This window comes from Coffea eugenioides, chromosome 9 (genome assembly GCF_003713205.1).
Source record: "Coffea eugenioides isolate CCC68of chromosome 9, Ceug_1.0, whole genome shotgun sequence".
Taxonomy (NCBI): Eukaryota; Viridiplantae; Streptophyta; class Magnoliopsida; order Gentianales; family Rubiaceae; genus Coffea; species Coffea eugenioides.
In genome coordinates, this window is record NC_040043.1 from 13,374,522 (window position 1) to 13,398,589 (window position 24,068).

Genomic DNA, 24,068 nt, shown 5'->3' on the forward strand with positions numbered 1-24,068 from the left:
CCAACAGCGACTTTTTTAACTTTAAATATAAAACTTAAACGAATTGATTATGGCACATATTGCATCGTTAAATTGATTATTGGTATCATCATACCACATAATCACCCCGTATGGCTATATATGCTTACTATCCCAATTGTCTTTACCACATAATCACCCCGTATGGCTATATATGCTTACTATTCCAATTGTCTTGCATGATTGATGTTATTTGTGCGGTTACATAGAGCCACTTTTAATTAATAGCTTCTTCCAGAGTAAATTGTTTGCTTTTCATTCATCTCACTAGTTGTTTATTCTAAGTGTTACATATGCTTTTTACGATTAATTTCTTTTATCAAGTAGAATTTATGATTTATGAAATATAGTAGGAAGTACATTAAATATCAATATACTGTGAACCGCATGCAAGCGTATACATGATATTTTCTTACTATAGATGATAAAGGTATGCAATATACTCTTCAAGTTGGCCAAGGTAGTTGAATTTACTTTATGTGATGTACTGAAAAGAAATGCGTAACAACTCAAATTCTGGACGCATTTACTGCGTGCTAATGTTTGCAATTATGTTGAAATTTTGTCTTATATAATCTACATCTATAGATTGCAGGATTCCAGCATAACGGCACAAAGCCTCCATAGCCCAACCTCCACATTCTTTTTCTAAACATGGAGCTCTTAACTGCACTATGCTTGCTTTGTTTCCTTTGCCTTACATATTACCTCTACAAGCTTGTCTTGCAGAGGACAAACCATTGTTGTTACATGCTAGGCTATGAATGTTACAAGGCCACGGAGGACAGAAGGTTGGACACAGAATTATGTGCTTCCATCGTATTCCGCAACAAAAATCTTGGCTTGGAAGAATACAGATTCCTCTTACGAACCATTGTCAAAGCAGGCATTGGTGAAAACTCTTATGCTCCCGAAAATGTCATCCGGGGCAAAGAAGAGCGTCCTGAATTAATCGATTCATTAACCGAGATGGATCAAATTTTCTTTGAAACACTTGACAATCTTTTTGCTAAAACAAGTATTTCTCCACAAGAAATTGACATTCTTGTGGTGAACGTATCCCTACTTTCTTGCGTGCCATCTCTAACAGCTCGAGTCATAAACCGTTACAAGATGAAGTCCAATGTCAAGGCCTTTAATCTCTCTGGCATGGGGTGCAGTGCCAGCCTTGTTGCAATTGATCTAGTCCAGCAGCTGTTCAAGACTTATAACAATGCATTTGCTATTGTTGTGAGTACGGAATCTTTGAGTGCAAACTGGTATTGTGGCAATGAAAAATCCATGATATTGTCCAATTGCTTATTCCGCTCGGGTGGTTGTTCGATGCTTTTCACCAATAATAAGGCCTTAAAGCATCGAGCTATCTTGAAGTTAAAATGCATGGTACGTACTCATTATGGATCAAATGATGAAGCCTATGATTGCTGCATCCAGATGGAAGATGGTCATGGAAACAGAGGTTTTCGTCTCACGAAGAAACTTGTCAAAGCTGCAGCTCAGAGTTTCACCATCAATCTGAGAGTGCTGGGGCCTAAAATGCTTCCATTATGGGAAATAATAAGGTACATCATATTATCCTTCCCACAGAGGAGGAAATCCAAGAGGGCATCCCTTGATGAAGGACTCACTGCAGCAATTCCGAATTTGAAAACAGGAGCGGAACACTTCTGCATACATCCTGGTGGAAAGGCAGTCATAGATGGGGTTGGCAAGAGTTTGGGGCTAACTGACTATGATCTTGAACCGACCCGGATGACGCTTCACCGCTTTGGTAACACTTCTGCTGGCGGCTTATGGTATGTTCTAGGTTACATGGAAGCTAAGAAAAGACTCAAGAAAGGTGACAGGATAATAATGATAAGTTTTGGTTCTGGATTTAAGTGTAATACTTGTATCTGGGAGGTAATGAAAGATATGAAGGATGGCAATGCTTGGAAAGATTGCATTGACGAGTACCCTCCAAATGCTGTAGTCAACCCTTTCATGGAGAAGTATGGATGGCTGGATCGATGATAAGGCACTCAGCTTCATCAGAGTGGATGATTATATATTATTTTCTTGATTTTCAAGAGAACTTCCCAGTTTGTCTGATCTCTACAATTTGCAAATCTAGACGAATACGACATGCCCTAAAATTCTCCTTAAAGGGCCTGGCAGATTATTGTTGAGAATCCACAAAAAAGTTCAGCTTAGTGTTTGTGTGGATTTATTTCCCAGAATCTTTATTTCTGGATACCATATAGATTATTGTTATTCCTATTGTTCAAGTGTGCCAATTTCTTGCATTAATCAATAAAGGTTTCCTTGTTTGGATTGTAGTTTTTGGAAGAAAAATTTTAACGTTGTTCGCAAACATTTTTCAATCACTTTTTTTTATCTCATATACGTTAAATCGTTTTTAATTTTTATGTCGTCTATAAACATATTTTTTAATTATTTTTTTATCTCATGCACATTAAATCGTCTTTTAAGTGAAAAATTTAGGCAAAGGAGCATTCAGTAACTAGTGACTTGAATTGCTGGCTTGTCGGATGTTTGTCTCAGAGATTTATTGCAGTTGTTTTACTTCTTCGGCTTTAGTTATGGTATTGATTGAGAACCAGCAAGAAGTTGCCCTGCAACTAACTTTCTGATTAGCTAATAAATTTCACACAAAAGCAATCACCATAAATTGCTCCTCTGTATGCATAAGAGGATGCAGCAATATTGCAGGAGTCCAGAGGGACAGCGGTAGCCTCAATGTGTCAAAGAATGGTACTTCTAACATAACATTTATATCTAAAGTCTAAAGTCTTCACCATACTTTTCTTTCAGCGTTACCGTACCAAATTAACGTACCATCTGATTCTGGGGCCAGAACATAGTCCATATGTTGTTGAAAAAATAAATTATGAAGGCAAGAAAAGTTGGTTCGATTGGTAAGGACAAATTACTTCTTCACAAATATCGTATATTTGAATTCGTTGCAAATATGATAATTAAGAATTCTTAGTGGTGGTGATTCAGGATGCATACTCTAACTGATGATAGCAACCGAAATCGAACCTACTCAACTTTTTCAATTACCGAAAAAAAAGAAAAAGAAAAAATGAATCATGGACAGCTACTATACTAAATGAATGGTACTGATTAGTATTAGTTTCTGTGGCATTGCAACTTGCAAGTCAATTTAAGTAACCAATGTCTAATTCATTAACCTTTGATAATATAAAAATGAAAGAGTCCCTTTACCTGTTGAAATAAAGACACGTTCAGTAAATGCTAAAAGAAAAATTAGAACAGCAAAATGGAATGGTACAATCCTGAGGCATGTGCAATGGAAGCTCTAAATAGGAAAGAGCTCTTCAAGCCTTTAATGGCCTCTACCCAATGAGAAGCATGATTTTGTGAGCTCGCAAGAGTCAAATTCCAGTAATTAATGATGTATAGTTTGAGCAGATGTGATATATACATCTCTGTGGAATAAGAAGTAGAGTCAATTGCCAAGTTAATTGGCTATCTTGCACTTTATCAAGTCCCACATCGCCAGACCGTTGAAAGTGAAACGAGGTGGGGGACAATAATGAAATGTAAGGGTAATTTGTTCCAACGGGAGTTAAGTGACAAAAATTAGAAGTGAAGAGGGTAAAGTGAGAAATGGATTATACTTTAAGCGGATTAATTGTAATTAATTCTAAAAATATTTCATCAGAACCAGTATCTAATACTAGAAAAGTTTCTAGGCATACAACGCGATTTAGTTTTTTTTTTCTTTTGAAGAAAAAATATGCGAGAAGATGGCTAGTACGTACTATATATTGAACCATATTAGCTTAGTTAGTGAGTTAGGAGAAATCTTGTAAGTGTAATGTATTAAATCTTAAAAACGTAGGACATGGAATCTTGTAAAATTCTTCAAGTTGATTTACGCTATTCACGTTTTCCATTTGTTGGCGCTTATGATTTATAATTGAACCAAGATTTAAATCAACGTTGATTGATATGTGAATTGGTAACGAAATTCTCAAGAAGGATTATAGAAATTTAGGGGATTATTGAGCAAATTATTTGGATGGCCATCAAACTTTTGGCCACTAAACTATCTAAAATTTAAATTTCAAGCCATTCTGTTAGATTTCATCGTTAAACATGACAGATTTGAGTGGTCGCACGATTTACGAGACAAAAGAAAAGGTCATAATTAATGATTAAATTTGACGGAATGACCTGAAATCTAAATTTTAAATAGTCCAGTGGCCAAACTCGATGATTCCAAAAGTTTAGTGGTCATTCGAATAATTTGCTTTACAGTTTTGGGCCCAAAATTTTCATGGTCATTGCACGTGCATTGCTACTAGTTTATTGAAATAGCACAAAATATGCCCCACTAATATTGAAGTGTAGTTAACCCATATAATGACTGTTCAAAGAAAAGAAAAAATCAGAAATATTTAGGGTAGTTAACTATATGAAGATTTTACATCTTTATAATTTTTCTTTACTTTAAACTGTCTATCATTTTATGTCTCAATAGCTAACCTTGAAGAATCATAATGACATATATAGAGGCAAATGTGACTAAAAAACGAAGTAGGATTTTGAACTATAAGCAAAATTAAAGAAAAAGCCAACATATGAAAGAATGCCAGTGCATCAAGTTATGCGGCATACAGCTGCGGGAGTGATGAGTTTTTTTTTTCTTTTTTCCTTTTAGTATAAGTGGGAGGTCTCAAATTAGAGATCTCTCACTAATGCTCTTTCTTTCTGTACCATTCAATCCATCTTTTTCTCAAGTGATGAATTCGATTATCGTATATTTTGAAACATTCTTGTACAATTCAACAATGAAGACTTATGTACGTGAAGTTTGTTTCTCCATTGTGACCAAGTTGGGCATCAAATTTGTCAGAAATGAATAATATTACTAACAACTATTCAGGGCATTCTTGAAGTTGAAATTTGTTTTGGATCTACCCTTACTAAATTAAATCATATTTTGAACCACAAAATCAATAGAAGGATGATAATGTTCCATTTTAATCTTTACTCTGATAGCTATGGTTGGAATCAGATGATAATGAACTCATGAAAATTTTTAGTAAAGTAGCATTAGATGAATTATTGATGAAATAGTCATTATTATCCATCCACAATTAACACCTTTAACTACAAAATTGTGCAAGTACTTACTTTTAATCACTCAATGTATCATATTTAGTTGTAGCACCAAGGTTTTTTATTCTTGCTTTTCTTCTTTTGACAAAAATTTTTTACACAGTATAAAATGACTTTTTAAAGGGTAAAATTTTCTATCTATAATTCGACCATTTTTTTTTCCCGACAAGATTACTATTAAATATTGGATATAAGAACAAAATATTATATATCTGTCCCTAAGATTGAGTTTAGCTAGCAGGGATATTAGTCTACCAAACTTGAGCTTTCTAATTTAACTCTCAAGCCCTCATCATTTTCTCTTCCTCCTTTCTTTTTGTAAGGTTTGGAGTATCCTATTGGTGGCTGAGCAACTAGAAGCAAACTGCAAAGATGAAGTAAAGACCCAAATGGTGGAGGAAGCTGCTGAGATGGAGAAGGATAGTAATTTAGGAATAAATACTATTGATAAGTCTGGAACATTGGGAGAAGAATAAGAGGATGGGATGATGACCCAAGAGACATGCAAGAATAATGAGAGGGTACAGGAGGCAATCAGAAAACAATAAAAATGAATGAGTAGAAAGTTGAAGTCTCCCAGTAAAGCCAGATGGCCCTTAAGAGAATTGAATGGCCAAGAGAACAATCAGACATGCATGGGAAAGAGGAAAATGACTTTTCGAGATGAGGAAATGGAGGAAGTAGGAGCTGAGGATTAAAACTGGAAAAAAGCTAAATCAGCAGAGCTGGTGGAAGTAATAGAGCCTTTTAAAGTGGAGGTGAGGTCTTTCCCTAATGGAGCCCCCAAGGAAATATGAGACTTGTGGTGTGGAATTATCAAGGTGTGGGGAGCCCCTTGACAATTCCTCATTTGAGGGAGGTTAACAACCTCCTCTCTCCAGATTTGATCGTCCTTAGTGAGACTAAGAATAGAAAGAGATATATGGACAGAGTAAAAAACTGGCTAAAATTTGATAACAGTGTGGTAACTGAGGCTATGAACAGGTCAGGTGGTATGTGCTTATTATAGAAATACAAGATCAGAGTTCTGGCAATACTTCAAACAGCTTTCACTATTGAAGCAAAAATAGAGGGAAGGGAACCACTAGAAGAGTGGTAGTTTATAGGAGTGTATGCAAACTGTGATGCTCAAATCAGAAAGCAACAATGGAAAGTTTTGAGTGAAAGGAAAAGGTTGTGGGGGAAGAAATTTGTGATTGCAGGAGACTTTAATAATATAGTTTCGAATGAAGAGAAATGAGGGGGACTTAAGAGAGAGGAAAGGAGCTTTAAGGCTTTCAAGGATTTCATCTCTGATAATAGCCTAGTTGACATAGGTTTTGAAGGCCACCCTTGGACTTGGAGCAATTATTGGGACAATGAAGGGGAAGTGAGACAAAGACTAGACAGGTGTCTAAGTAGCTATGACTGGGTGCAAAAGTTTGAAGGAGCAACTTGCCAGCACATGGAGTCCTTTGCATCTGATCACAGTTTGTTAATTCTAGATACTGAGCCAGAAAAAAGAAAAAAAGATTTTATTTTGATAAGAGGTGGACACAGAAGGAGGGGATTCAGCAAGTCATTGAGAAAGCTTGGAACAAGGAGGAACAAGGGACAAGAATGTTCAGAGTTACCAGGAAAGAGAGAAACTGCAGAATTGAGATCCTGAAGTGGAAAAACACTTTCCAAGCAAATTCCAAAGCAAGAATCAATGACATAAAGAATAGGCTAGAGAGCTTTGATAAGTCAATCTTTGAGAACAAAAAAGTGAGAATGATTGAACTTAAGGAGCAGCTAAAAGAGGCCTAAAAGAAGAAGAATCTTTTTGGAGTTAGAAAGCTAGAGTGAATTGGCTAAGAGAAGGTGACAAGAACACCAGTTTCTTTCATGCCTATGTGAGAGGAAGGAGAACCAGAAATAGGATCCTCAACGTTCAAAGGGAGGATGGATCATGGACAAAGAATGAAGAGGAATTAGTCTCTGAGATTTCCAATTTCTATAGGAGTTTATTCTCTAGTGAAGTGGGAGGAGATATATCGAGCTACTAAGGGGTATTCCTCAGTCTATTAATGAGGAAATGAACTTTAATCTAACTAAAGCTGTAGATGAGGAGAAAATTAGATCTGCTATCTTTTCCATGAACCCAAACAAAGCCCCAGGTGTGGATGGAATGACCCCATTTTTCTTCCAAAGATTCTGGAATGTGATTAAGAGTGATGTGGTTAAGGCTATCCAATCTTTCTTCTTATCTGGCTGCATGCTTAAATCTATTAACCACACAGTCATTTCTCTCATCCCCAAAATTCTGAACCCTATAGGTCTGAAAAACTATAGATCTATCTGCCTTTGTAGTGTCCTGTACAAAATCATCTCTAAAATCCTGGCTTTAGATTGAAGTCTGTCCTAGATAAGTGCATCAGTAAAAACCAATCAGCTTTCATTCCAGATAGGCAAATTCTTGATAATGTGATCATTGCTCATGAATGCTTGCAATTTTTGAAAAACAAAAGGCAAGAGAAAGAAGGGTATATGGGTATCAAGTTAGACATGGTTAAAGCATACGATAGAGTGGAATGGCACTTCCTTAAAGCTATGATGCAGAAAATGAGGTTCTGTGAGAAATGGATCAAATAGATTTCAAGTTGTATGGAAACAGTCTCATACTCCTTCAATTGCAATAGAGAAGTCAAAGGTTTTGTGAGGCCAGAAAGAGGAATAAGACAGGGAGACCCTCTCTCACATTATCTCTTCTTGATTTGCTTAGAAGGCTTTTCGAATCTACTCCAAAGTGCAGCAGAAAATAGAAGAATAAAAGGTCTGAAGATTAGTAGACAGGGCCCCAACATCACTCATCTTTTTTTTACTGATGATTCTCTCATTTTTTGTAAAGCTGAGTTGCAACAAACTGAGGAACTCATGCAGATTCTTAGTCTATGAACAGACTTCTGGACAGCTGATCAACTTAGAAAAATTATCTGTGTTTTTTAGTAAGAACTTGACATGTAGGCAGAAACAAAAAATTTGTACTGCTCTAGGAGGTATGGAAGAAGTGAAACAAGGAAAATACCTTGGTCTTTCCATGGTTGTGTCAAGGACAAAGGAGCAAATCTTTGGCTTCATTAGAGACAACATCAAAAGAAGACTAGAAAGCTGGAAGAATAAACTTCTCAGTCCTGCTGGAAAAGAAGTCATGCTTAAAGCAGTCACAATGGCCATGCCAACCTACATTATGTCATGTTTCAAATTGCCTAGGAAACTTTGCAAGGACCTCAGTTTTGCCATGGCAAACTATTGGTAGGGAGAAACTAATGGCAAAAACAAAATGCACTGAATTTCTTGAAGGAAAATGGCTCAGGGAAGGAAGAAAGGTGGATTGGGATTTAAGGACCTAGAAGCCTTTAATAAAGCTCTGCTAGGAAAATAGATCTGGAGATTAATTATTATACCAAATCTCTTGGTCAGCAAAGTGTTGAAAGCCAAGTATTTTCCCAAGAAATCAATCTTCACATGTAAAGTGCAAAGCGGTGCATCTTGATTCTAGAAAGGGTTACTGGAAGCTAGAGATCTCATTGAAAAAGGAGTACTAAGAAGGATTGGTAATGAGAGCAGTACTAATATCTGGGAGCATAGGTGGATACCAGAATCACCTTCTGGTAAACCTACTACTCCCAGACCCCAAAACTGTGATTTTGAAACAGTACAGCAACTCATCAACTGTAGAAGATGGAATACAAATATTATCTTCAGACTCTTCAACAAGACTGATGCAGAGAGGATTCTTAATATTCCTATTAGTCTATCAGGTAGAGAAGACTCCAACTATTGGAAGTACAGTGAAGAAGGAGAGTACACTGTAAGCTCTGGATACAAGTGGATAATTGAAGAAAGCTCAGGAAGGAACAAAGAGATGGAGACTGGTGGAACAAGCTTTGAAGAAGGTAGTCAACAAAGCAAGCAAATATGGAATACTCTGTGGAAGCTCAACATCAAACACAAAATTAAGGTTTTCATATGGAAGTGTATTAACGGAGCTCTCCCAGTCAGAGAAGCAATCTACAAGAAAGCATCAATTGGGGATCCAGTGTGTAAAGATGTGGAGAGGAACCAGAAAAAGTAGAACACACACTGCTGCATTGCCTCCTAACAAGAGAGATTTGGAAAGCAGCCCCAATAACATGGGATGGAGCCAAAGATCAGCTAGGCAATTTCAGAAGATGGTGGAGCAGCATCACAGAGGCTAGGAAAAGACTTGATGGTAAAAGCCATATTGGCCTCATTGCCAATATTCTGTGGCAGATATGGAAGGAAAGAAACAAGAAATAATTTGAAAACCAGTCCAGCTATCAACCATGCAGAGTTATTCAAAAGCACACAAAGAATGGTTGAAGTAAGATGAGTTAGGATCAAACAAAACCAAATTGAGCATAGCAGAAACAATGCCAGAATAGGATGAGGAGTGTCAAGAACATGAGGACCAGGATCTAATAAACTTGAGAGTGTCAACTACAGGTCAACAGAGGTCAGCACTGCTTGGAGTTGGAGTTACAGTCAGAAGGTTGCCAAACGGAGTCATAGTTTTTTGGGCAATAAAAGAAAGAAGCTCTGGGAACAAGAACATTGATGATGTCTTAGCAATCAAACTGGTCATATGCAAAGCGTTGGAAAGACAGTGGAGCAAAGCCAAACATTAAATCCAAAATAAGGAACTCTTGAGGCAGCTTAAAAATAGAAGGACTGCTGATTGCAGATTGACAACACTTCTTGAGGATATTTTAAGTCTAAAATCATTGTTTCGAATGTGCTCCTTTTGCTTAGTTAGTAATGATGATAATGATATTAGTACAAATGTTAGTTCATATGCTCTAGGCATTTTGTTGGATGAGGTAGGCATCATTCCTCCGTGTCATTGAACACGATATGTAGAGATTATCGAGTCTTTGCTCGGATTGTAAAGCTCCCTTTAAAGATCAATGAAAGTACTCTAACGTTCCGAAGAAAAAAAGAGTATCCTATTGGATACATCTGATTAAATGTAGGACTAATTGATAATATTTTTAAGAATCAGACCTGCAAATTGAGATTCTATTATGAGTCCAAGGACCAATTCAACAATATCGAAATTTTAAATCTTAACTATAAATATGAAATTGACCTTTGTTTATTTTTTGGGTCAAAACAAACAAGACCGTAAAGTAACTCTTAGCTCAGCAATGGCGATTTCCAGATTAAGGTTTTTACTTCATCAGCAGCTCCAAAAATATACTTCTTCTCTTCGTCACTTGTCTTATTCCAACCGTTCATTTTGTTCAGCATCCAATCTTCGCTCTCACTTTCAAGTAAGCTCTGCTCCTGAATTCCTGAAAAAAAATTTGTATATGATCAGTAATGCTATGTTTCAACTGTGGCTAAAACTGCAGAAAAAGGTTGAATCACAAGTTTTCTTGCTTCGTTTAAAAATCAGAGGGCAATTAAACTCATGTTTTATTGTTTGATGGCTATGCTCTAGTGGGTTTCTGCCGGAAGTTTAATGGGATGGATTTTTTTTTTTAATCAATGGAAATTAATTACGCATGTAAGAATTATTGTGGATTCTTTTATTCAGAATGCTTCAAGTTCTTGGACTCATGGGATTAAAAATTCATGTTTGATTTGCTAACATCTTTGAAAATTGAGCTTGCAAGAGATTCAGTAATTTTTGCTTGGATCAAATTTTGTTGAAGAAAGAGTGTAGTTTGGTTCCTTAATCTGGTGTAAATTTTTTTGGCATACATTTACAACTCCGGAATCATCAATCTTTAGATAGAGCTGTAGAGTAAATTGTTCTCTTTTTCTAGTATCTTCCTCAGTAACCTTATGTCTTATTTCTGTTTTCATTTTTGTTTACCATTTCTTGAGTGGTTGAAATGCAATTAAATTTGACAAACATGATACTGATTCGAGAAGTATCTTTTTAAGGGCATTATGTGCTAAATTTTTTTGATTTGTCTTTGTTGATATTTTATTTTGTTGTTGCAGAGAATTGGATTTATTGGTTTAGGAAATATGGGATCCCGAATGGCTAATAATTTGATTGAGGATGGATACAATCTCACCGTTCATGATGTGTAACGTACTTTGCTCTGTTCATTTGACTGTTTATCTGCATCTTGACTTGTTTTCAGTTTGTAGTGAGAGTTCAACTTCTTGTTCCTTATTGCAATTGCCTGTTCTGCTGCATCCAGCTGTTGTTGTCTGGTCTTGCCATCCTCCTTTCCTGTTGTTGTTCTAATCAAAAGATGCTTATGATTTAATTTATTTTCCAAAAGCAATGGAGATTTAGTGCATATATAATCATGCTTTTACGTGTTGAGTGTACTCCTTTATTTTGAATAACAAGACCACATTTTTGTTAAGCATGTGTTCATCCTTTATTTTTCAATTTTATTTCTTTTCCAAAATTTTTCTCCAGAGACCACAATGCCATGAAGATTTTCTCAGAGAGGGGGATTCTTACAAAAGAGTCACCTTTTGAAGTTGCGGATAGTAGTGACGTCTTGATCACAATGTTGCCTTCTTCAAACCATGTGAGTATGAAGCTATAATTTGCTTTATTCTCAGAATTTTCTAGGCATTAGGGATGTAGGGAATATTAGGAACAAATTATTCAAACCCAAAGACTCAAACTAGAAGCACTAAAATCAATTTCTATCTCAACTAAGGAGAGTATTTGTATCACATAACTGATACATGCCATTCAAATGACTTCATTCTGGCACAAACCAACAATTAATCAAGTAAAGCCCAGAAAGCAAAAGACTCTTTGAACTCTATCTCGTCAAAAACTCGGATATGGAAGCCCCTCCAAAATGAATGGACGTAAAACTAATTGGAAAAATCTCTTGAAAAATTTGGTAAGATGTTTCCTGATGAAGAAGCAGACTTACAGCTTAAAGCAATGAAAGCATGGACACTTCAAAATGAATCTCAAAATCAGCTTCAAATCGTAGGCGTCCAAAAATTGTTGTCCTCACTAGAAGTGCCAACATAGGATAAGTACTGAGGATCATGTTGACTTGCAGAAGAAGACAAAAACGTATACCAGTGAATTTCAAAGAAGCGAAAGCTAAAGCATAAAGGTGAACAAAAAAAAACCTCTGCTCTGAAGAAGTGGATTCCATTAATTATGATGACAGGCATTTCAGAATTTCAAATTGTTAAAAGTAGGATTTGGATGTCTGTATGCTGCAATTGTAACAGAAAAACATTATATTTGGTAGCCTATGGAAACAATGTTGACAGGGGGTTTCTCATATTTTTATCACTTCAATTCTTTATGGCGTTCGTAAGGTGTTATGTGGCAATAAGAGCTAAAGCTACTAGTTTCTTTAAGATCTAGTATGCATGTATCATAAATGCTAACCAATTCTTCAAGTAAACTAACTAAGACAGATGCACCATAAGCTCTTTCAATTGTTTAAGATCTTGGCATAAGCTGGTTGTGATGCCTGGTTTGTGCTGCTGTCATTTACTTATGTCTGATACTCCCCACCTTCCCATTAGTTATCAGACGAATGAAAACCTTGGTGCAAGACCCCCTGGCAGTCCTGCTATGACTGTCAACAAGAGTGTAAAATACCTCGTGTGCCAAGGAAACCCTTTTCAGTCAGCAAGACTGTATGAGGTGTGTAATCGTCCCTCTTAGAAGTATTTAACTGGTTGTTTACTGTGTTGGTGTGACCAGCTATTGGTTCTGGGTTTTGCCACTTATTTCTTCCCATTAGTTGAACTGCTTCAGGGCAGTTTCAGCATGTGTTTTGGGTAACATTTTCTATTTTCTAATAATTCAATAATTCTACCAGACTGATTCCGCACAATGTGCCTCATGTTTGCCAGGCTCTGTAATCTCAACATTAAATTTCTACTCCTGAAAGGTTATTTTGCTTTGCACTATCTTATGTTCTATTATACTGTTCTTATTGTGTAGGTATTGGATGTTTACACTGGACGAAATGGTTTGCTCAGCCATGGTAATACTCTTGGACCGTGGTTGTTCATAGATTCATCAACAATTGACCCTCAAACGTCAAGAAAGCTCTCTGCCACCATAGCTGATTGTTCTCTGAAAAGGAAAAGAGGTACACCTTACAAAGTTCTGTATGCTTTCATACCATTACCTAAACCCTGGGTCAACAGATATTTAAACAGCATTAACCTTTAATTATTATCTACCTCCACGGTGTAATCTTAATCTGTGATTGTCCAAGCTCTGAGTGATTTATGTAAACAAGTTTTCCTGGGAATGACAGAAGAGATCCAACTAAGAGGATGACGAATCATTGGGGAAATGCATTAAAGCTTCACAAAGTAAAGAGCTTTACATGTTTCCTAAGTATGCCTGCTTCATGAGGCTTATGATCAACCTTTGAGAAAAGAAAGAGGAAAGTTAAAAAATTTCAGTTTGAAAGAAAACTTACGCCTGACTAGTCTGCCTTCTTTCTTCTAGTTGATGTCATGCACTTAATCTTCGCAAGCTAACTCATTGTGTGCTGTCTTTATTTAGTTCCATACATGTTTGAACAAAGCAGATATCCTGCATGACCTGTCAATGAAATCAGTTCTGGAACATTGTTTCCTATAGTATTATTCAGTTTCATCCTTATGATGATTAGCCAACAAAAATCGAAATGTAATTCTTTTTTTTTTTTTTTATAGTTTTGGGAGGGCGGGTGGGGAGGGCGTGGGAATATCTTTTAGGGAACACTTGTTGTTTTTTCAACTAATAAATGGATCTACCATAACATTTGTTCACTTGAATATCCACGAAGAAATTTTATTAGTGCTGTGTATATGCACATTTCACACACCAGTATGTGGTTTTATTGTCTACAGGCATTCTTGTGTTCTGTTCTCTTCCTATAAAAATGCATTTACATGTTTTTGCATAAAAACAACGCCTAGGTGCGCAAGATAATTGTCATTTTCTGTAATTGATTAAACTTGCTACATCTTACACAGATGGTTTTGAGGTTCCGGCCATGTTGGATGCTCCTGTATCCGGAGGTGTTCTTGCTGCTCAAGCTGGAACACTTACTTTCATGGTAGTTTTCTGTATTCTTATAAGCATTTAAAACTTTCATAGAGCAATGGTCTGGTACACACGCTTGTGGGGAAGCAAGTCTAGTTTCTTTGAAGGGGTTATGCCCTGAGTAAACTTGTTGTCAATTAAAAATAGCTATCTTTGTTCCAAAGCACTTTCTGAACCATAAAAACAAATCTGTAATCACAAGCTTTTCTACATGGGACTATGCTTGATTTTTTCCTTAATTATAGGTGCAATGGTGTAAACAGACGCTTAAAGCAATTAACCTCTTTTTAAGATACACTTTCAATTTACTTATTCGTTTCAGGATTGTCTAAGTGCTTATAGTTTGGGATGTTCATAGGCTGTGAGCAAACAGCAACGTGTTACTTTTATCTTGGACACATACCAGTATGTCCATTAAACTATTCCGTTTGCTTGCCATCAAGTCGGGCAAATTGTTTAAAGGAGAAGATAAGTGCCTGCATGGACACAACAGATAGTGTTGCTGAGTTGGCATTACCTGCTGACCTACAGAAAATATGAATTGGGGATTGACAACCTGGGAACATGCTCAATGTTTACCCCATCAGTTAAAATTTACCGGGACCATTTTTATATAACTGAGTCTCTGTCATTTGTTTTGCTTGTCTCTACTTATACCTGTTAGATAGCTTGAATTGACAATTCAGACCCTATCCTCATCCATCCAGATTTCTGTAAATGTAAAACTAAATAGTGCAAAACATCAGCTCTTAGTTAAGTCCCTGGTGACTCAGCTCTATGGTTTGATAAATCATTTCAATATTGGCAGTGTAGAAGTGTGAACTTGACTTCCTATTTTCTGGAATTCAACCTCATGGCTTTCTGGTGGCTTTTTGGTGAAATACTTATTGCTTTTAAGCTGGATGTCATTGTCTGACTTTTACATGAGTTAATTTTGAAACTGAAACATCTAATAATTTAAATATAGAAGTCAATAACATGGGGAGACCACATTTTAGTTTATTTAATTTTGAAGATATGTTATAATATGTGGAAGGGTTTGCTTTTGCTGGTGTGCAGGGTATTGAAAGAGAATTATCTTAGGATCAAAAGTTTCATTTAAGGAAAGCAGCCCAGAAAGGAAAATATGACATTCACTTTTGGAACAGAGGGAGAGTTTAAACTCATATGACTCAAATTGAAGATGTCATTGAATGTTGTGCTTATCAATCTCTTTTTCTGTTCTGTCAGTTTGTATATTTGTATGCAGAATAATATTTCCTCGTTACATGGATGGGTGTCAATTTTTTCTTGTTCTTGAGTGACTAATTTTCAAAATTTTTTGTGGCTTAATAGACTGACTCATATGAGTTCTTGTACTAATCAACATCTTATGATGTGTCGTTCAGGTGGGTGGCTTGGAGGAAGCTTATGTGGCTGCAAAACCCTTATTTCTCTCAATGGGGAAAAGCACAATTTATTGTGGTGGAGCAGGAAATGGTTCAGTACGTGTTAGCATTTCCTAAGATACTGCAATCAAACACTCCAAATCCAAAAGCTTTGTGTTGATAGCTTAAATTCTGACTTTGTTAAGCTTCCATTGTATGCTCCAGATGCCTCTTGCACTGATAACTTTGCGTTCATTATTATTATGCAAAAATATGAAGAGGATATATGACATTGGAAAACTGAAAAAAATTAACTTGATGCAAATTGCTTTTGATTGGTCTTCAGCTTTGTATGTTCATTTCATAAGGCCATACTAACATCTCATCCCCATGGATCCCCTGGCCAGGTTATCTGTAGGTGGTTTTGACTCATAGTTCTATGGAACATATTAGGATTTTTGCCTAAGAGGATGATTTGTGGCACCCGCTGGTTCAATTCATAAATGAGCAGATATGTCTGTTTTTGGAGAAAGAAGACTAATTGAGTCTTTAAAGGTTGAAGTATATTAGTGTCAAAATGTGAAAGTCCACATCATTTGTGGACTTGGTGCATTTAGTCTTTAAAGGTTGAAGTATATTAGTGTCAAAATGTGTAAGTCCACATCATTTGTGGACTTGGTTCATTCTGACTCAATTCCATTCTATTCAAGTGAGGTTACTGCCCGTTGCATGTGAACATGCATAAAGACTACGGAAAGTTTCTTGAGTAGTGGACCAAAATCATCTGAGAAAGGCTTGCTCACTACACATAACGCTGTTCTAAGATGATAAGATCATCACCAACATGGACAAAACATTTGTCCGGACAATCTGAAAATGGAAATTGAGTGGCATTTACGGGAGAAGACTGCTAATTCAACTAAATATATTCCAGGTCTTCTGTTCTTCCAGCAGAGGACTACCAAAGGAACTGAATGTCAATTTGTTTATGGAAATCATCATATATTCAAACAGGACAAGAAAAGATGATTGAGAATCTTTAGATAATGTCATTTTTTGCTGTAAAATGAGAAAAATTGTGAGCATATAAACATGAAATTTCTAAGCTGCTCCTGCTGTTTCATTTCCTAGATTTTATAGGCTCTAAATCACATGAGTGGACGTCTAGGTTCTGTGATATAGTTGCTATTAGTTTCATGCATTTTATAAACCTAGCTTGGAAGCAACAAGAAGTCAACAATTACGGGTTTTGCAGATTAACACAGAGATGGACAGCGAGTGCAATGTAATAACAAGCTCTCTATTAAATTGTTTTAACACGCTAATAGTCCATAAGAGTGCAGGAAAAGATATCTGTTACTGATCTCAGTTTTACATTTCAAGTCAGATATATTGTCAATGAATATACAGGACAAAATCTACAGATATATAAAAAAGCCACGAAATCCTTTACCTTCATTTTTGTTAAGTTTGTGTAATCTAGTTTCCTTGGCAACCATGATTCATGCATGTCTTAAAAGTTTTTGGTGGTTGTCCTTGTTGAAAACTAAAATCTCTTTTGCAATTAGGTATTGTCAATTAAAATTCCATTTACTTTCCCTTTCTATTAAGGCAGCAAAGATCTGTAACAATTTGGCAATGGCTGTCAGTATGCTTGGTGTATCAGAGGCCCTTGCTTTAGGTCAGAAATTGGGTATTGCTGCCAGTACTCTGACCAAGATATTCAATTCTTCAAGTGCTCGCTGTTGGAGTAGGTATTGCATTTACATTTGGATTCCTTCTAAGACATACTTCGAACTTATAGCACTTGCTTTCAGTTTGAGCTACGGCTGGCTTTTCTGACAAAACATGCTAAACTGGCGTGATCATGATAAGTTAATTGATATTATGAAAAGTGCTTCGTTTTGTGCTTCCTTCTTCAAAGATGGTCTATAACCAACCGGGGTTCAGGCAGAATTTGTTGTGGTATTATGTTGCTCTCAGATGGCTATACAGGAAAAGGATCCCTAATTCCTAAAGCTAACTGCTTTGTGATGGCATGAAAATAAAAAAGACATTAACTTCACGCTAGGCATATGAAGTTGATTCTGTAGTCCATGATAGTTTTCACCAAAATCATACTGTTTTCTAATTACACATCTATATAAATATTACAGTGATACTTACAATCCAGTGCCTGGAGTGATGGATGGGGTGCCTGCTTCAAGGAACTATGATGGTGGGTTTGCATCAAAGTTGATGGTACGCAGATTTCTCCCCTGATATGTGATAATTCAATTCTATATTCTTTGTCAATTCAATGAAATTTTTTTCTCTGTCTTGTCTAAGGTATAAAATTATTATTATTATTTTTTAGTTTTGAAATAGAGTTGCACTTGAGGCCAAATCATGGTTTAGTCTGGAGTTCAATCTTTCATTAACTGACATATAGCAGTATCATTCTCTTTCAATTAAGCATAGTGCTAGAGAAATTAGAGGAGTTGATAAAGAGGTAGACTTTATACTTTCTGGGAATACATTAGATGTAAACATACAATCTTTTGCTTAAGACGGTATAGCCCCATGGTAAACACAAAATGCAGAGACTGTATTATGCATGAAGGTTAACTAGGGCTGCTGGTATGGTTCTCTAAACTGGTCAATTCTTTTGCTCTTACGACAGCAGGAAATGCTGAATATGGATGTTTAGAAAGAATGAACATGAAGATCTCTGTGTTTTTTGTTCATTTGTTTGTGAGCGTTTACAGGTGGAGACGCAAAGATTGTGCTTATTGTATGTGCATGTGGAATGAAGGAAAGGGGCAGCACTAAACAGTTGTGTTGCCATATTTCCAACAAGTCTTAATTGAAGCTCAATTTGATAACTTTAGTAATACATTGTAGAAGTTGATTTTACAACCTTACAAGTTAATCTAGGGCCTGCTAAGAAAAACTTATCTTGTAAAAGACTGAATCCTGAGCATACTGAACAATGTCTTATTATTATTATTATTTTTGTGTGTGTTTGGTGGGGGGGTGGGTTGGTGGTTGGTGGTGCAGGCTATGGCCATCAGTGATGCATTGAAGAACTGAGGTATGCATATTCATGTAATATATTAAGTTTGTAACCAATACAAAACCAGGTAAAACTGGGAGAGTGTGAGCTAGTATAAATGGGTTTGAGTTTGACAAGAAAGCTAATCCACTTTTCTGTTCTTTCTTTCATTTGCTATGTCCGAATTTTTGGGGAGCCTGTAGTATTTGTCTCCTCTTTTATCTCCAATCCTATGAAATTTGTTTAGTACAAAGAAATCATTCCTTGTCCTGTTCAGGAGAGATAGCCCTTCTTCCACTAACACTCACATTGTATCTTGCCCCGTGATTTGTTTGGAATAAACAAGATAGATGGTAAATGTAGAATTGCTTGTCAGTTAAAGGAAACTGTAACTAGAGAAGAGCCAATTCACACCAAGGTCCTGGACACTATCTTCTTCCGTCTCTTGGGGTTTCCAAAATTGCATGCTTAAATTGTAGTTTGTCTCCATGTGCATTACTTGTGCATAAAAAATTTGCTTTTGTAACAATCTTTGCTAATATCTTCTTTCACGATTAAAATTTACTTAATTTTTTTTTTTTTTTTTTTTATTTCAGGCTAAAGATCTAAATCTTGCTGCAGAATCAGCCAAAGAAGTAGGTTTGGAATTTCCACTGACATCTCAAGCAGAAAAGATGTGAGCATTCCCTTATCATAACAATGCTATGGAATTCTTAGTTCAATTACCTCTTATAATCATTTGATTTAAGTTGAGACAGTAAGTTCCTTAACCATAACTCAATTTTAGATGGATAATATGTCAAATTGTCAATAGATACTAAAAAACTAGGGACCATAACATACCTTTGTTCGGATGGTATAGCTATTGAGATGAGCAATCTGGTTTCTATAATACTGCTTTAGTAAAACATTTAGAGCCTATGTAATTGATTAGAACAATAGGGGTAAGGAGAAAAGCAACTTGCATTTGCTGAAGTTGCTGATCATTTGATTTTTCTGGTCAGAACATTAACAGATGTGCCAATTTGTTTAATGTGCCACAGCCCACTGATGCTAACTGCATTGACTTCAATAAAAACAATGGTAATGATAGTATGTCGCCCAGGCCATTGTGTATCAACCAAACAAATTCCAACTATTTGACAGGGTATATCATGGTGTTAGAACTTGTAAACAATGCCCTAGTCTTAGCTGTAGACCAAATCTGGCTCTAGCATCACTTTTTTACTGTGTTAAGAAAGTGGTGGATGAAAGGTTATGTGACTGTCGATAATGGCCTCTTCACTCAGCTCTTATGAATTGCAATCCAAATGTCAAAAAGTGACGCGAATTCAATAAGCTTAGGCTGTGAACAGATATCTAATATGTGTACATGCATCCATTTTGCTTCTCTACGTGCTAAAATACGAAATGCTGCTGGAAATTGTTATGGGGCCTCTCATCATGCACACAATAGTTTGGTGGATCGTTTCAATGATGTCAAGATTGTGCCAACTGTAAAACTCTCTCAGAGTCCATGCTGATTGATACTTACTGAAGCCGCTTTTAGAACATTATTTCCTTTTGTTTCTTATTGCTTCAGAGAGGAAAAAAATTCTGGGGAATCTTTTACTTAGGATGACATGTTAAGATCCTGCTTCTGGAATGGAAGTTTGAATTTCAATGACGGTACTAACATGACATTTTTCCTCCCCAGATTCACTCAGCTTTGCAATGATGGGCATGGAATGAAGGACTTCTCATGCGTCTTCCGCCACTATTACCCTGGAAACGATGAGCTATAGTTTCGTTATCTGAAAGAAAATTTCATATCCTACAACATCTTTTATCCAGATTCAGATCCCAGTATTTTTCACAAACTCAATCTAATACTTACCTGCAGTGTATGGCCATGATTAAACATGATCAAGGACATCTTAAGTGTGGCAACACTTGTTTACATCTCCTTTCCTGTATGAGCAGCTAGTGTAGTTTACTTGCAATCGTGCTTGAATGAGTTTTCACATATAGTACAGCTTTCTTCTGCACTATGAATCTCTTTAAATATAAGCATTCTTTTGTTGGTGGAGCTCTTGTTTTGTTTTTTAAAGCTGTTTTTCAAAGCAAAACCTAGATCTTAACCCTTCAAAGTATGTACAAGGTCCTTTTAGTCGCTCTATTAACTAGCTGAACTTGCAGCCTTGCTATGTTCTTGAATTGCTGTGACGATTGTCAATATGGTCAGTATACGTCCTCTAGTATTAACTTTTGATAATTTTTACCTCTTCTGGAGATTTTAAGCCTGTTATTTGCATGTTTGAGCCACTATTATTGTTATAACCTGTTTTTTCCCCCTCTTTAATGTTTCCCCCCTCTTTAACTTTGTTGTGTTTGTGAGAGATACATGCTTCTCTTATTTGAGAGAACTCGAGCGACTATAGGGGTATGGAAGCACCACTTGAAACCTCCATATCATGAACTCTCCAAGATGTGTTTGTGCTAAAATCTTTCAGTTGGTTTTGTAGATAATGAATACTTTGAAGAAGTATTTTTAGTCAATTGGTCAAAATTGAAATGAAAAATTATGTAATTCTTATTGACTAAAATAATTTTTTTGATAATATTACAAGGAACCAGAAATAGTGGGAGCAAGATAGAAATGGATTACAATTTAACAATATTTCCTATCAGCTCAGCTAACAAGGATGTTAGAAATGTGACCATGAGATTTCTATTTTCCTCTCAAACCCTTCATTTTCCTTTCCCTGGTAATTTTAGAATCTCCCTTGGATTGAAAACCAAAACACACCCTTGTATATTCAAGTATTGGAGAAACTCCAGAGAGAGACATAGTTGAGAGATTTTTCATTCTCAAGTCAGTCTAAATCTAGACATGTGTGAAGTTCCATTCCTTTCCTCCATTGTTGATCAGGCCTCAAGTGTTTGAAATGATATTTTTAGGTAAATCATTTTGCACATTTAAGTTGTAAAAGGCACTTTGTAATGAAAGAAACTTGGGGACTTGAGAAATTTTTTTCATTTAAAGAATTAGCAGATATATATATTTATTTATTTACATTTTTTTATACGAAGAATAGAAGAGGTTTTCTTTTGATTAAATAGGTTATAGTAATCCTTTGTTGATTCTATTTTCAAATTATTTTCATATATTTATTTCTTTGACACAGTATTCTCGGCTACTTTATTCTTTTACTCTCCTTCCTAGTTTGACTCTCATTTTTCTAAAATCTAGTATTAATTTGATCACGATCTTACTCAATTGCTTCTAATTTTGCCCCCCAAAGTGTTAATTGGAAGGGTAACTCACTTATAATCCTCATGTAATTTTACATAATGTTAGATGACCTTCTAACGTTTCAAAATAGCCACATAACTCTCCTATGATTTTATGTAAAATGGAAAATAAATGGAATAAACAACGCACTCTAAAAGCACGTGTGATAAAATCTTAATCTCCATGTAACTCACTTATGGTATGTATAAATATTCACTTTATCTCTCTGTAATTTTTACATTTATTCACGTAATCTCCCTATACTTTTATACAAGGAAATTAAATTGTCAATTGATTTAGCCTTTAAATAAGGGTACTATTGGTATTTCAATTAACAACATTACATGGGCTATTTTTTGTAAGTTTTCACTTTACATAAAACTATAAACGAGTGAAGTGGACATTTTAATTTGAAACGTTAGGGGGATTATGTGATAATAGATGAAACCACCGGGGGTTATATGTAATTTATCCTAATCAGAATTGCATGTGTCATCTAAAAAATAATTGGACAAGGACTAATAATGGAAAATTATTTTCAAAAGTTGTTTAACTTTGTATACGTAACAAATATTTTGGGACTTTAGAAAATGAAAAACATGGGACTTTCAATCACGAGGAAACTTATGAGATTTCTTTACGACTTCTAATTAGTTAATTCTCATGGCTGGTTTGAAACAGCACTTCGTGCAAAGTGTCTTTTACATGTCTTGGCTCAAAGCGGTGACTTAAAAATCGTATAAGTGTGTGATCAATAAAAAAGACATCGTATAATCTTTCGTGCAAATCCTAGTAATTTGTTATATTTACTTTCAACTATAACATATAGTTTTAATGATGAGAAATGATATTAGCACTCTTCGTTTATTGTAATCACACTTTTCCTAATCATTGAGTTTTGGTTCAGTGGCCACAAAAAAGAAATTTAAATTGGGGGTTCAAACCCCACCTGGAGTGAAAAAAATTCAAAAGTGGTACCAAGACACCCCTTTGATTTAGTCGGTCTGTATACTTGCCGGTTAAAAAAAAAAGTAATAAATTTTTTTCTATTATGTCCAGGCCGAACCTTATTTGTCATGCCTGACTGTATCAAAACAAAAGAAGAAATTTATGACTGACCTTACCAAAGCCAAACTACAAAGACTAACATCCCTTGTTTCTTTTCAGCTTCCTATCTTCAAAATAGAACTTAGGCCTTTCACATGAGATTGTTTACTTGCATGTGGAGGCTTAGAAGATCAAAGTGATAACATGAAGAAGATACGCAAAGGCAAGTATGCCAACTTATTCATTCTCTTCCAATAATTAGTGAATCTATGACTTATTCAAATAGACAAAGGCCCTCAAATCTAAAAAAGAGAAAAGGATACAAGCCCATGCTTCGAAATCCATCAGTTTTTGAGTTCGTCGAAGATGATCAAAAGTGCAGTACATGTAAGAAAGTTGGGCATAATTGTCGTACATGTCTAAAATGTAAAAAAATTATAGCTTTCGCTTCTTCGTTGTAAGTCCATATTGCTTCTGTTCATTTCTCAAATCAAATTCTTATTTCAAGCTTTAATTTTGCAGGCGCTTCATGAGGATATATAAGGTTACTAGTGCATTAACATTGTCTTGATACAGAATTTTTTTAAAGTATAAGTCGGAGTTCTCGAATTCGGAATTTTTCACTTACATTCTTTCTCCCTTTACCACCCAACTCATCCCTCCCCCTTATATGAAAATTTGCTTTCTTTTGATAGAAGCATACAATAGGGTTTCATTTTCATTATGATGGCTAGATAAGTTGTTTTCGGTCGTATTTGATGCGTACCATGTATCAGACGTTGTATTGAGTTTTTTTTATACTATTTAAGCTAGGCACTAAATTTAAGTGTTGGACGTTATATATGTTGCTGAAAATTGGTTTTTGGCATCCTGTAGCTTTGTAAATTTTTATCGACATTGCTGAATATGATGAGAAACAGAGAATTTTTAGTTACATTGCTAATCATACGGAGGATGTTTTGGTTTTGGTAAGGCCATGCATAAATTGATTCTTTTATTTTGGTACAGTCATGCACAAGAATTTAAGTTAGGCACAGACATTACAGTCTCTTGGCTAGAAAAAATGGGTAGTGGAGTGTGGTTAACAAAAGGGGGAGTGCTAATCATTTTTTTCATAATATATATCACAAA

General features: G+C 35.7%; 2 protein-coding genes across 5 annotated transcripts; both read left to right on the plus strand.

The window, feature by feature from the left end:
• Window positions 1-672: 672 nt before the first annotated feature.
• Window positions 673-2,229, plus strand: LOC113783772 (3-ketoacyl-CoA synthase 19-like). Its single transcript, XM_027329981.1, has one exon. It carries the CDS (start codon window positions 673-675, stop codon window positions 2,029-2,031), a length of 1,359 nt encoding a protein of 452 aa, XP_027185782.1. The 3' UTR covers window positions 2,032-2,229.
• An 8,108-nt stretch (window positions 2,230-10,337) lies between these two features.
• Window positions 10,338-20,644, plus strand: LOC113781988 (probable 3-hydroxyisobutyrate dehydrogenase, mitochondrial). 4 transcript variants are annotated; one of them, XM_027327897.1, is made up of 10 exons: window positions 10,338-10,487; window positions 11,167-11,255; window positions 11,600-11,714; window positions 13,115-13,265; window positions 14,146-14,228; window positions 15,604-15,699; window positions 17,194-17,336; window positions 17,739-17,823; window positions 19,213-19,292; window positions 20,313-20,644. In XM_027327897.1, exons 1-10 carry the CDS (start codon window positions 10,362-10,364, stop codon window positions 20,398-20,400), a joined length of 1,056 nt encoding a protein of 351 aa, XP_027183698.1. In that variant the 5' UTR covers window positions 10,338-10,361; the 3' UTR covers window positions 20,401-20,644. The 4 variants fall into 4 exon arrangements, with proteins under 4 accessions (XP_027183698.1, XP_027183701.1, XP_027183700.1 ...); XM_027327900.1 differs by lacking the exon at window positions 11,167-11,255 and having other exon boundaries at window positions 10,426-10,487; XM_027327899.1 differs by lacking the exon at window positions 10,338-10,487 and having other exon boundaries at window positions 11,170-11,260.
• The last annotated feature ends 3,424 nt before the right edge of the window (window positions 20,645-24,068 follow it).

Coding starts and splice junctions, on each gene's coding strand:
- LOC113783772 (XM_027329981.1), top strand. CDS start 673: ATGGAGCTCTTAACTGCACTATGCTTGCTTTGTTTCCTTTGCCTTACA.
- LOC113781988 (XM_027327897.1), top strand. CDS start 10,362: ATGGCGATTTCCAGATTAAGGTTTTTACTTCATCAGCAGCTCCAAAAA. Junction 11,256..11,599: donor AATCTCACCGTTCATGATGT/GTAACGTACTTT, acceptor ATTTTTCTCCAG/AGACCACAATGCCATGAAGA. Junction 17,337..17,738: donor AGTGCTCGCTGTTGGAGTAG/GTATTGCATTTA, acceptor TAAATATTACAG/TGATACTTACAATCCAGTGC.